At 44.9% G+C, this 12,960-nt stretch overlaps 1 protein-coding gene across 12 annotated transcripts in view; it reads right to left on the minus strand.

Moving 5' to 3' along the window:
* LOC110490935 (receptor-type tyrosine-protein phosphatase mu) overlaps positions 1-12,960 on the minus strand; it is a 302,121-nt gene that overhangs the window by 230,694 nt on the left and 58,467 nt on the right. For all 12 annotated transcript variants that reach the window (XM_036943984.1, XM_036943983.1, XM_036943982.1 and 9 more), the window contains exon 2: positions 10,189-10,311. In XM_036943984.1, coding sequence (XP_036799879.1) covers positions 10,189-10,311 — 123 coding nt within the window. The remainder of the gene's footprint in view (positions 1-10,188; positions 10,312-12,960) is intronic.

The following is a 12,960-nucleotide window of genomic DNA, read 5'->3' on the forward strand; positions in this document are numbered from 1 at the left end:
TAACCCGCCGGTTCAGAAGCATCCAGTGTAGCGATGCTCCATTTTTTAATAAATGATACTCGGTTGTTCAGCTGCCAAATGAGATGCCTGGTTCCAGAAACTGACAAAGGCTCATCAAAGAAACCTCAGACGGATGGTCTGGCAGCGCGTCTTCAAAGGAAACATTCAAAACCTGGCCGTCCTCAGTCTGTTCAAAAACACAGATCGGCGCTTCTGCAAACGAGCTCACCGATTCCTTAATTGAGTCAATCAATCTCTTCTCCCTTCAATTAAACAACAATCCAATTGAGTTGAGTGAACGGATGAGCCACGTTGTTGACCAGTCCTAAGACCTGTCTTCAGATGAATTTTGGGATGAAGGCCATGATGACCCATGAGATGATCTGAGCCTTGTTGGCTGGATATCTAATCATGCCTCGGTAGGTAAGGCAGCCTGTGGTGATGACATCAACAAAAGGAGGCCTTGCTCTGGATCCAGCTTTGCCATGCAGGGAGGCACAATGGGGGCACTGGAGCATGTGCCCATCATGCACCGCAGCCCGGCTCCAACCAATCACCTCAATGAGCCGAGGGTAGCAATCAGAACCAGGCCATAGGGATGAACAAGGGCAATCCGTAACCTTGCTATGCTAACCTCCACATAACAATTAAGCACAAAGCTTTTAAACAAACATGTCTTTATATACATGTGTAAACAATGACATTGGTTAGGTAACAGTTCCTCTCCCAATGGTATTAGATTGTGCTATACCAGTTTAAGCCATCAAGCTAGCCTACCCTATTTAAACCATGCTGGAACTAAAGTTTGAGCTAAAACTATGAAGGAACTTGCTTAAGTCAAGTCACGTACTCTACTTCCACTGTGGCTTCTTGTAACAGCACCCGCTGTATGAAGTACTCAGCCTCAGGTACAAATTGATGAGACAGATGGGGAAACAAATAGAATCCGTCGCCTCTGCGTTGGATCAAAATAACAAGGTCATTAGGATTCAACTGGTTATACTAGGCCTGACCAGAACAAAACAGGAGGGGGGCAGTATGTTTTCCTGCCATTTTCCTCCCCTACCCCCCAAATTAGAGTGATAAAGGGGACATAAGCATGACAGCTGCCTGAAATTTGTTTCGAGCCGTCGGCGTGGCGATCAGTGTTAATCACAGAGAGGGGAAGATAAACCGATAAACAACCCAGTGTGTGTGTGTGTGTGTGTCTGTGTGTGTACACGGAGCGTGAGCAGGCAGCTCTATCTGAACGCCGGGCAAGGACTGTGCTGTGTGCCTTGACCCGTCTGTAATGTAATAAAGTTGTCTTTATTCACTCGCTGGTCCCAATTACTCCCCCTCGCCCCCGCCATGGGGATCATGTCACCTCCCCAGGGGATGCGCCGGTCCCCCTCTACCCCCTCTCCTCCCACTGCTCTGCATAATGCAGCACTGAAACCTTGCCAAGGGACACGATACCCGTCGTCTCTGCAAACATTGTCTGAGCAATTAGCCGCTGTTCCCGGTGCGTCAGGGGTTAGCGAGACTGCTGGGAATTCATTTGGGCTGGCAGAGAGGGCAGTAACTGGTAACAAGCCTTTTAGAACAGTCAGACATATCACTGTGATAGAGTTCAGAGGTCAGGCTAACCGTGACACAGCAGCAGGTAGTGAAGTCATGCTGTAGCCCACAGTTGTGGATCGTTTAACCATCTGAACAAACTTCAGACAAACCTGAAAATCAGGAGTGACGTGTACAGTACCATGATTGGATTGGATATCCAAGGCCTTTAAATGCAGCAAGGTACTGGTTTAATTTCAGCCCTGTAACAAAAAGCTTGGCGCAATATGTTGCATCTACACTGGTGAGTAGCTGTCCAATGAATGATCCCACAGACAGATTGCAGCTCCAAAACATTGGCGGTCAGCACTGACATGAAGGAGGCTGGAGTCCAGCGTTTCCTTCCAAAGACGGACTTTGTTTATTAGCCACCATTTGATTCAAATCCTAACATCCAGGGTGGTGGATACAAACAAGGGCTCTAGTTTCAGTTTCAGAGCAAAGAGGCGGAGGACGCTTCAGACTGTCTTACAGAGTCTGGGTCTTGCATATACAGTACAGAAGAGAGATTGCGCAAGCAACAGAATCAGCCATTCTCAGAGGTAGGCAGCCATATTATTTCAGTCACCGCTTTTGAAGGTGTACTGCTGTGTCTGATATACGCTTACAATACTGCATGGAAGGAATGTGGTTGTGAGGTCGCTTTGACGCGTAACAACTTGAATTGTCGGTCACATGAAAGCAGGTCTCTGTGCATAGATGAACTGGGAGCAGCTGTGTCTGCCCTGATAACAAACAAGCCATATTTAAAATATTAATAACAGGAGCACTACGCAGACTCCGGTCGCCCCCCTCGAATAATAACGATTCATAAATCATGTCTACTGGCCAGGCAGTGTGCATTTAAAACGGTCTCACTGTCGCCTTTCACCCTCTACTGTAATTAAGGGACAGTTCTGGTTGGAGCCGATCAATCTGTGGTGCGAGCCAGGATACTCTGCCGTGGTCGCCTTGGCAGCTCCCATTTCTGCAGCAAGTGTGACTGATAAGGGTCGTATCCCGCAGGCCTCGGATGGTGGAACACAAAGCAGATCATTGTGTATTCAGCAGTAAACACATTTTCATAGTTATTCTCTGTCCCTCTTTACATGTGTTGATGCCAGTGTGATGCAGAGTTGAGTGCAGCGAATGCTATTTATATGGGTTAACATTGAAGGTCGAACCATCACAGTGGTGAGAGGAAAAGGACTCATCTGAATATGTTAAACTAAATCCATATAAGGCCATGTGTGTTATTAAAATAGAGTTAACCGAGATTACCGTGGAAAATCATTATTAAAAGAGACTGTGTCTGTTTTAGCACTAAGTGAAAATACTCAAGCCACATCAGAAAAGTACAGTACTTGTTTCTGATGTGACTATAAGCCTAAGAGCATCAACCGAAAAATAATAACACAAAAAGCCTGGAAAGAATGGCAAATATTCTTTTCCACATTTAATTTGAGGTAGTGTGTTTATTGACAGTCCGCCCACAGTCAGAGCCAGTAATACCCTGCCAAAGCCCAGGCCTCTTTTCTGCTGAAAGGAGTGGTTCTTTTCACTGTCGCAGCGCAGGAAAAAGGTATTAAACACAGATTATTGTTTTTCATGGGCTTAGCCGGGGAAACATGCTCCCTGCAATTAAATTGTCGTAGTAGCAAAATTCGGGAGTTGTGTAGCGAGGGTAAAAAACAACAACAAAAAAACAATAGCTTCTTAGCTCTGTCACTGCCAACCAATCACAGAGCGAGTCTCGACAGACTCAGATTGGATATTTGCTGACCTGGACAGTTCATATCAGGTCATGAACATGGAGAGCAGAGAGGCAGGATTGGGTCTAGAATGAGAAACATTAAAACATTTATCAATCGAAAACTTGCCCAGGTCAATATACATCTGGATTTGATTTATATATTATAAAGTCCTGTTGGAGCTGGCTGTAATAATAACAACGGTTCAAATAGGCCTACATACCATACGGCCTAGGTAAAAGCAGTAAATTTCTAAACAAAAAAGGGGAGTTGTTTAGAAATATACTGAACAAAAATATAAATGCAACATGCAACAATTTCAAAGAATTTACTGAGTTACAGTTCATAAAGGAAATCAGTCAGTTGAAATACATTCATTTGACTGGGAATACAGATATGCACCTGTTGGTCACAGATACCTTAAAAAAAAAGCTAGGGGAGTGGATCAGAACCAGAATAGGGGAGTGGATCAGAACCAGGCATTGGGTGTTTCTCAATATGCATACTACCATGCTCCACACTCATGCTCCAAGTGCATTCTCCGAGGACGTTCTCTTGAGTACGTTCTTGTGAGTACAAGAGTGTGGAGAACGCATAAAACATTATATTATATTTGAGAAGCACTCACACTCCCCCTACTGTATTACCTCACGCTGCATCTCCCATTCCCACTCCCTTCCAGCCAGAACAATGGTAACAATAGAGACTAAACAAGACATACACAAAGCAAACATTTTAGTTCATAATTATCAGCTTGATATATGGGATGACAATTATTCATGAATAGCTAGCTAGCCAGCCAGTTAAGACTATTGACTTACTCATTCACTGATCCTTCCTTCTTCTAGCCAGGACAATTGCAATAGACGAAACAAGATATACACAAAGCAAATGTTTATGTTAATCGTAATAATGTAGCTAACCAGATAGTATAATAGGCAACAATGACCTAAAATCAATGTTATCCAAGGTAGATGTCAATTCTTTGTGGGTAGCTAACTAACAATTCTTTGTGGGTAGCTAACTAACAATTCTTTGTGGGTAGCTAACTAACAATTCTTTGTGGGTAGCTAACTAACAATTCTTTGTGGGTAGCTAACTAACAATTCTTTGTGGGTTGCTAACTAACAATTCTTTGTGGGTTGCTAACTAACAATTCTTTGTGGGTTGCTAACTAACAATTCTTTGTGGCCAAGTTAAGATAACCAGTTAATAAATACATGCTGTGTTAATTAAGGTATCAAACTAAAATATTGTAGTCAGGCAACATATGAGATGTGAATAGGCAACATTTAATTCCGAAGTCGGAGTATATTTTCTCTCGCTTCAGTCTTTGACTAAGAAAATGTGAGTCATTTTTTACGTAGTTGCATCATGTTCCTTTGAATACTTTCCGTTGAAGCTTGCATCGACACGTGCTTCAAAATAAATGATGCATACAAACGGAGTACGCATTCAAGTGCCCTCCCTACGCCATTTCGCATACTTTGAGTCGGACTCATACGCCGACCCTGCCGTGCTCCAATTTGCGTGCTCGGAGCACGGTAGTATCCAGTTTGTGAAACACCCAGTATCAGGTGTGACCACATTTGCCTCATGCAGCACGACATATCTCCTTCATTTGAGTTGGTCAGGCTGCTGATTGTGGCCAGTGGAATGTTGTCCCACTCCTCTTCAAGGGCTGTGCAAAGTTCCTGGATATTGGCAGGAACTGGAACACGCGGTTGTACGCGTTGATTCAGAGCATCCCAAACATGTTCAATGTCTGGTGAGTATGCAGGCCATGAAAGAACTGAGACATTTTCAGCTTCCAGGAATTGTGTACAGATACTTGGGACATGGGGTCTTGCATTATCATGCTGAAACATGAGGGGACGGTGGCGGACGAATAGCACGGCAATGGGCCTCAGGATCTCATTACGGTAACTATGTGCATTCAAATTGCCATTGATAAAATGCAATTGTATTTGTTGTCCATAGCTTATGCCTGCCCATACCTTAACCCCACCGCCACAATAGGGCACTGTTCGCAATGTTGACATCAGCAAACGCTCGCCCACACAACACTGCCCGGTACAGTTGAAAACAGGATTCATCCGTGAAGAGCACACTTCTCCAGCATGCCAGTGTCCATCGAAGGTGAGCATTTGCCCACTGAAGTCAATTACGATGCCGAACTGCAGTCAGGTCAAGACCATGGTGAGGATGACAAGCACGCAGATGAGCTTTCCTGAAACGTTTTTTTTTACCGTTTGTGCAAACCCCCAGTTTCAGCAACTGTCCGGGTGGCTGGTCTCAGAAGATGCCACAGGTGAAGAAGCCGGATGTGGAGGTCCCAGTCTGGCGTGGTTACACGTGGTCTGCAGTTGTGAGGCCAGTTGGACGTACTGACAAATTCTTTTTTTTTTTAAATGTCAGGTGGCTTATGGTAGAGAAATTAACTTTAAATTCTCATGCAACAGCTCTGGTGGACATTCCTGCATTTCCACATGTCAACTGCACAATCCCTCAAAACTTGAGACATCTGTGGCTTGAGCTGCACCTGTGTTATGATCAGCTTCTTGACCTGCAACACCTGTCAGGTGGACAGATTATCTAGGCAAAGGAGAAATTCTCACTCACAGGGATGTAAACAAATGTGGGCACAACATTTATGAGAAAGAAGCCGTTTGTGTGTACGGACAAATTCTGTTATCTTTCACCTTACATGTTGCGTTTATATTGTTGTTCAGTATATATGGTAGGGAGCATTACCATGACTCTTTCAGAGTTACTGTACAAGGACCCACTGACACCGTCTGTGGATAGACCAGCTGTGTATGATGACAAAATTACATGATGAAATTTACCAGTTAGAATGCTCCACTGGAGTGTGTAAATCTAGTCTATGTACCCTAGGTCAACCGCTAAAAAAGTAGTATGACACTTTTACTATTTTAAAACACAATATTATTGACATTCATCTCAGAACCAAAAAGTTAACAGTACTTGAGCTGTGCGAGGAAAGAGTGTAAATTCACATAGTACTGAGGCAATTACCTTATTTGTGCAAACTAGGAACGTTATCTGGGTTTCGAAAGAGGGGAGGGAGAGAGCAAGAGTAGAGCGAAAGAAAGGAAAAAAAACATCACATCAACATCACATGCTCCCCGCTCCCACACCCTGAAGGAAGAAGTAGCTCAGTACAGTAAACCCAGATCTGATAGGCCAGCTAGGTCAGCAGTTACATGGGTCATTCACTTTTAACCTCCTTTCCACAGTGGTGCTCGCATTACACAAAGCTGGAATAACACGCTAGTCACAGCAGTAAGATAGGATTCTTTCATTAGAGCAGAACAGCACGGTCATCTGACTTAGCCATACTGCACTCTCACAGGTTATTAACGTTTCCACAGAACAGACAACTTCACTAGGGGTTTGGATACACCGGGAGTCTGTTTGCTGACAGTGAGATCTCTCTGCGTTCGACTGTTGATGGATGAGGCGAGTTGTGGCGTGCAATAATCCCATTTCAGAATGAGTTCCCTCCATCACGCTGCAAAGCGATACTTATCGGTGTAATGCATGATGGGACTGTTACGGAAGGGATGTGTGAACGTCTGTGTTTTGCCGACTCATGGTTTGCCTCTCACCCAGACAGAGACCCTATTATTCACCAGCTTATGTTTCCCTAGATATGGGGGGCTGTACCTGAATATGGGGCCATCTTTTACACGTCATCTAAAAAGGCAAGCCGGCAAATGTAGAGGTGGTTTGTCCATTAGTGAAGCCCCTTTCCTCCCCTTTGGTCTTAAATGTATTTATTTTTTAATAGGGCTGGTAGTCTTTGTGGACACCAAGGAACATTTGTTTCGATTTTACAGACATGATTACAACGTGACCATCAGAAGGTTAAATGAGGAGAAAACTTAACGGTATCTCGCCACTTCTGTTCTCCATCTGAAACAAACAGTAACGTTCTGCTGAAGATTAATTGCCAACAGTGACGTAATGGGTTCAGAATTGCGTTATCTACACGGGAGACAAAGTCGGACACTTTCCAGGGCTACTTGACCACATTACAACCTTGTATTGAAGAGCTCTGAGTCAATTCCATCTCCATCCTTTTGGTAATGGAGGAAGTCCGAAGTCGAGCATTTGGAATTACCACGCCATTACAACCACGCGCTGGTTGGATCTCAGAGAGATGCAGCAGGATAGATAAACCCTAAAAGCAACTAAGTGGGACTGTTCAAAGGCTGGACTGGTGGCTGGTGGGTTTACACCTGTTATGGCAGTAGATGGGGAATGATTTCAAGCCTCAGAAAGACAGCAATTCTGGTAACCAGATACAGCCAACAGACTGGGAGACCGTGAGGTCCAGTCAGCGAGTTCTGAGACTGACTGACGGCCAGCCTCATCCAAGGAACCGTGCTGTGTTGATGGGTTTCTGCTCTTATTGGGCACTCTTCAAATGCCTCAAAGCCATAGGTCAGGATGATTGAGATACTAACATGGCATGTATAACTCTGTTCTATTGTGTCCAGTCAGTGTGTCCCTCTGACATGTGATAAGACACCCTAGGGTGTAGCTACACCCACTTACATCCCTCCCCCTACACCTCAGCAGGTGGCTATGGTGGGCCATCAGGGTCAGAGGTCATTCAGACCTAGGTTTCATGTCAGGCCAGTGGCCATTGTGTCCTCTTGCCCTCAAGTGCCTTTCCCCAGACCTCACCGTGCTTGGCCCACTTCCTCAAACAGGGGTCATAAGACTTATGGCTCTTAATTAGCACTCTAACTCCCAGAGCAGAGAACACAGCCACCCTCCTGTCCTCTCCTGGATGGAAGGCAGACACGATAGAAATAGAATTGCTTCTATGAGCAACACATAACGCAATGTGGCCTGGTGGAAACATTTGGATATAGAACTTAGCTGTAAGACAAGAGAGGGAATATATAGTCCTACTATTACGACAGGCCACTCCTCAGGCTCAACTGATGTAACCTGTTATACATAGAGAGAGATATATAAATATCAACAGTTGTCAGTTGCGCTCAAATTAGCTTTGAGCATTTACTATACCAAAAAACATTAATACGTTCACATGACATCGCCCTAACTGGCCGCTGACAACGCAGCATGAGGGGTGAGTAAAAAAAATTTTTAAGGTAGAAGCTTGATTTATTGCTCTCCGCAGCACCTATATACTCCGGTGTATAAATCACGGCAAAGGATATTGAGAGAAGGCAATAACTGGGGGGCAGCTGCAATCAGAGAGAAGCAGCTTCACATCCCAATAGGGATGCTCCTTAGAGAAAACAATATGATGCTAATGCGGCGGCCTCTGGACCGCCACAACCAGAGTTCTGTCGCGGGCATCAATTAAAAAAGGTCCTGTGTATGTGTATGTCACAGCCCTCTGTCGAGCCACGCTTTAAACTTCCGCCTCCTCCCCATTGTAGCCACATAAATCACCCTTCCAATGGCAAAGTAAACTCCCCGTCTTCCCTGGCTATGTCAGGTCATTTCTCAGACAGAGAGGGCATTGGACGATGGACATGGAGTAGGTGGGAAAGCAATGAAATTAGCAAATGTCCAGGTAATTCATTCTAGCCTGGCTGTCAGTTGGCAAGCTGGATGAGAGCAGAGACAGTGAGAGCGAAGAGATGCGGCTTTCATGCGAATTGGGCCTCTGATTTATCAGATTAAAGAGGGAAAACAGGGGTCCATTTGTCCAAAGGCGTCACCTTTGTTATCGAGTAACTGAATGGCCTCCTCTTCATCCTCAGTCAATTATCAAAGGGTGCTAGTCGATTCCCTTTGTGGCAATTACTCTTCCGTTTGAAATTGAGGAAGCGATCAATGCTGTGCCGGGGGAGCTCATTGTACAGCAAATGAAAGAGGCATTGAACATTTCTTAAATGTTTTTCAATGTCATTGTGGAGAATCAATTTATGTGAAATAATTGAAGAGCATCTGACAAGCGGTCCTTGTTTTTTTAAACAGAAATGGCAACTAAAACATGATATGAAAGAGCATTTTAATTATATTTTATCTATGAAATAGGCTCTGACAATAGCCCTACAAAATCAAACATTAAATTGTTGGCGTTTCAAGCCACAGCTACCAAGGGACAAACTGCACAACAAAAACTGTGTTCATGAAATTCATCAGATTAAAAAGAAGGCAGTTTGTTAACCCCGTATATTAAAAATATATATCAATAATTAGCCCGGACATCATTCATCTCTAGTTAGCTAAATCTTCCTCTGGCAACTATTGGGCTAGATTTTAATCAATAACCAGCACTAACCGGCCTACAGAGGCATTGTAAACACATCATTCCTCCATGAATACCGTAGATGAATCCACACTGGCTGTGCTGTCGGAGACTATAGACCATTTCATCCTGTGCTCATTCTATCCACAGAAACCTCTGCTCACACAGAAGAGCCACTGTCTTATAGACCTCATTAGAAAGGTCAGAGCGGGTGCCATCACTAAGCTATTTCTCAACGTTGGAACAACATTTCACTGCGACTATTGCTGCCCCATCGGAGTGAGGTGATGAGTTGCGGGCCCAACAAAGGGAGAGTAATGACGTTGAATACAGCCCAATGCTGAGCAGAGCGTAAATCTGCCACGTTTCCTTTAAGAGAGTAAACATTCAAAAGGAACCACCTTATCTGTAGAAGAGATCACGGTCATACCCAGTGGGGGGGATTTTCTCTTTGGGAGACGTTCCCTTGATAATACAATAAGAGAAAATGCTTAGTGCTGAGTGAGTGGGTCATTGGGTTGAATGGGTTCTCTGTTTTTCAGGGGCTTTCTGTTTGGGTGGGTAGGGGGAGGGGTGAGAAAGAGGAAGAAGACTGACCTGTGGGCATCCAGGGGTTGGGCGACGGCCTCTCCAAGGTGTTAGCCTGCTCCCATTCAAAGTCATCATCCTTACCCTGGCTGTAGCCGCATGCCGTGTAGGGCACCTCAAAGTCACAGTCACCTGAGGAATACAACAAAATAGGATTTAGAACCAGTGCTGGAGTAACACAACACATTCAATAAGGCATACTGTGTTCCTGTAAGAGTGGGACAGAGGGAGAGAAATAGAAAAAATTTGACACTGACTGAGAGAAAATACAAGGAAGCAAATTACAGAATAGAACTCCTGTAGCTTTGTCTGCAGTAATACATACACTATACATCTAAACATATGTGGACACCCCTTCAAATTAGCGGATTCGACTATTTCAGACATTGGCATTAGAATGGTCTTACTGGAAGGGCTCAGTGACTTTCAACGTGGCACCGTCATAGGATGCCACCTTTCCAACAAGTCAGTTCAAATTTCTGCCTTGCTCGAGCTTCCCTGGTCAAATGTAAGTGCTGTTATTGTGAAGTGGAAATGTCTAGGAGCAACAACGGCTCAGCCGTGAAGTGGTAGGCCACAGAAGCTCACAGAATTGGACTGCCGAGTGCTGAAGTGCAGAGCGTGTAAAAATAGTCCTCGGTTTCAACACTCACTACAGACATCCAAAATGCCTTTGGAAGCAACGTCAGCACAATAACTTAAAATTGGGAGCTTCATGAAATGGGTTTTCATGGTCGTGCAGCCACACACAAGCCTCAGATCGCCAAGCGTCAGCTGTAGTGGTGTAAAGCGCCCTGCCATAGAACTCTCGAGCAGTGGAAACGCGTTCTCTAGAGTGATGAATCCCGCTTCACCATCTGGCAGTCTGATGGACTAATCTGGGTTTGGCGGATGCCAGGAGAACGCTACCTGCCCGAATGCATAGTGCCAAGTTTGGGTGGAGGAGGAATAATTGTCTGGGGCTGTTTTTCATGGTTCGGCCTAGGCCCCCCTTAGTTCCAGTGAAGGGACATTTTAACACTACAGCATACAATGACATTCTAGAAGATTCTGTGCTTCCAACTTTGTGGCAACAGTTTGGGCAAGGACCTTTCCTGTTTCAGCATGACAATGCCCCTGCATAGAGCCCTGACCTCAACCCCATCAAACAACTTTGAGATGGATTTTAACGCCGACTGCGAGCCAGGCCTAATCGCCCAACATCAGTGCCCGACCTCACTATTGCTCTTGTAGCTGAATGAAAGCAAGTCCCCGCAGCAATGTTCCAACATCTAGACCTCCCGAGTGGCGCAGTGGTCTATCGCAGTGTTAGCTGTGCCACTAGAGATTCTGGGTTAGAGTCCAGGCTCTGTCGCAGCCGGCCACGCAATTCATGCACAATTGACCCAGCGTCGTCCAGGTTAAAGGAGGGTTTGGCCAGCAGGGATGTCCTTGTCCCATCACGCACTAGCGACTCCTGTGGTGGGCCGGGTACAGTGCACGCTGACACGGTCGCCAGTTGTACGGTGTTTCCTCCCACACATTGGTGCGGCTGGCTTCCGGGTTAAGAGAGCATTGTGTCAAGAAGCAGTGCGGCTTGCCAGGGTCGTGTTTCGGAGGACGCACGGCTCTCGACCTTCGCCTCTCCCGAGTCCGGGAGTTGCAGCGATGGGACAAGACTAACTATCAATTTGGATATCACGAAATTGAGGAGAAAAAAGGGTAATAAAAAAAGCATTTACATGACATTTTTTTTTTTTTTTATCTAGCGGAAAGCCTTCCAAGAAGAGTGGAGGCTGTTATAGCAGCAAAGGGGGGACCAACTCCATATTAAATGGCCAAGATTTTGGAATGAGATGTTCGACGAGCAGGTGTCCACATACTCTTGGTTATCTAGTGTTGTACAGTAGCATAGGCTTTCCAATGTCATCACAGCCACTACAGGTCATGCTAACATCGGAACTCTACCACTATGAGGCTGTCAAAAAGCTCACCACACCCACACAAACACCTTACAGTAACAGGCAAACCCGACATTATGACAACCACAGACAGAGGAACACCACCACTTCAGCTTCTACCACAACTTGACAACCGTCCTGAGAACACTTTCAGATTTTCCTGTCACAACTGCTTCTAACTGACATCTGTATACCTGCCAGTGGCCATGGAGAGAAGCTGGCTTTGACTGGATTCAACTTCCACTTACATGAATATAACAGGTCAGGTAGAATATAAATACGCTGCCATGTGCAATGTCCTCTGTGTATAAACAAGTTCTGAGGTGATTGAACAAAGGCCTGCCTTTGTAATACATTTTTAAAAAGTATGGCTGAGAGCGTCGCTCACACATTGTTCAGAACCCAGTGTGACATTCGGTGAATTGAGAGGATTTGCAATCTTTTTTTTTCCTTCTTTTTAAAAAAAAAAAAATCAACCATATATCGTGGAAGGAGGAAATAAAACAAGGCAAAAAGCTCAGTATTGCCTTATTCACAGAGGAAGTGAGTAAATCCCCGCCTTTCCATGTGCTTACCCTTAAGCAGTGTTTCTTTGGCTGCACGGGTGTGATTCAATTCCTTGAAAAGACGGCGGATAAATATATTTTAGCGACACCATGGGCTTTGACGTCTTGTCAAGGTTTAGATGTAATGACTCTGAGATGCATGTAATGTAAGCGCTTGTTGTGTACTGTGCGGGGGAAAAAACTGATCGCCTACCAGCCAGCAACAACACCGACAAAAAACATTTTTCTGAGCTGCTTTGCTCTGATTTTGACAGAAGCGTGTATTATCTCTGCAT

This window comes from Oncorhynchus mykiss, chromosome 15 (assembly GCF_013265735.2).
Source record: "Oncorhynchus mykiss isolate Arlee chromosome 15, USDA_OmykA_1.1, whole genome shotgun sequence".
In the NCBI taxonomy this organism is placed as follows: Eukaryota; Metazoa; Chordata; class Actinopteri; order Salmoniformes; family Salmonidae; genus Oncorhynchus; species Oncorhynchus mykiss.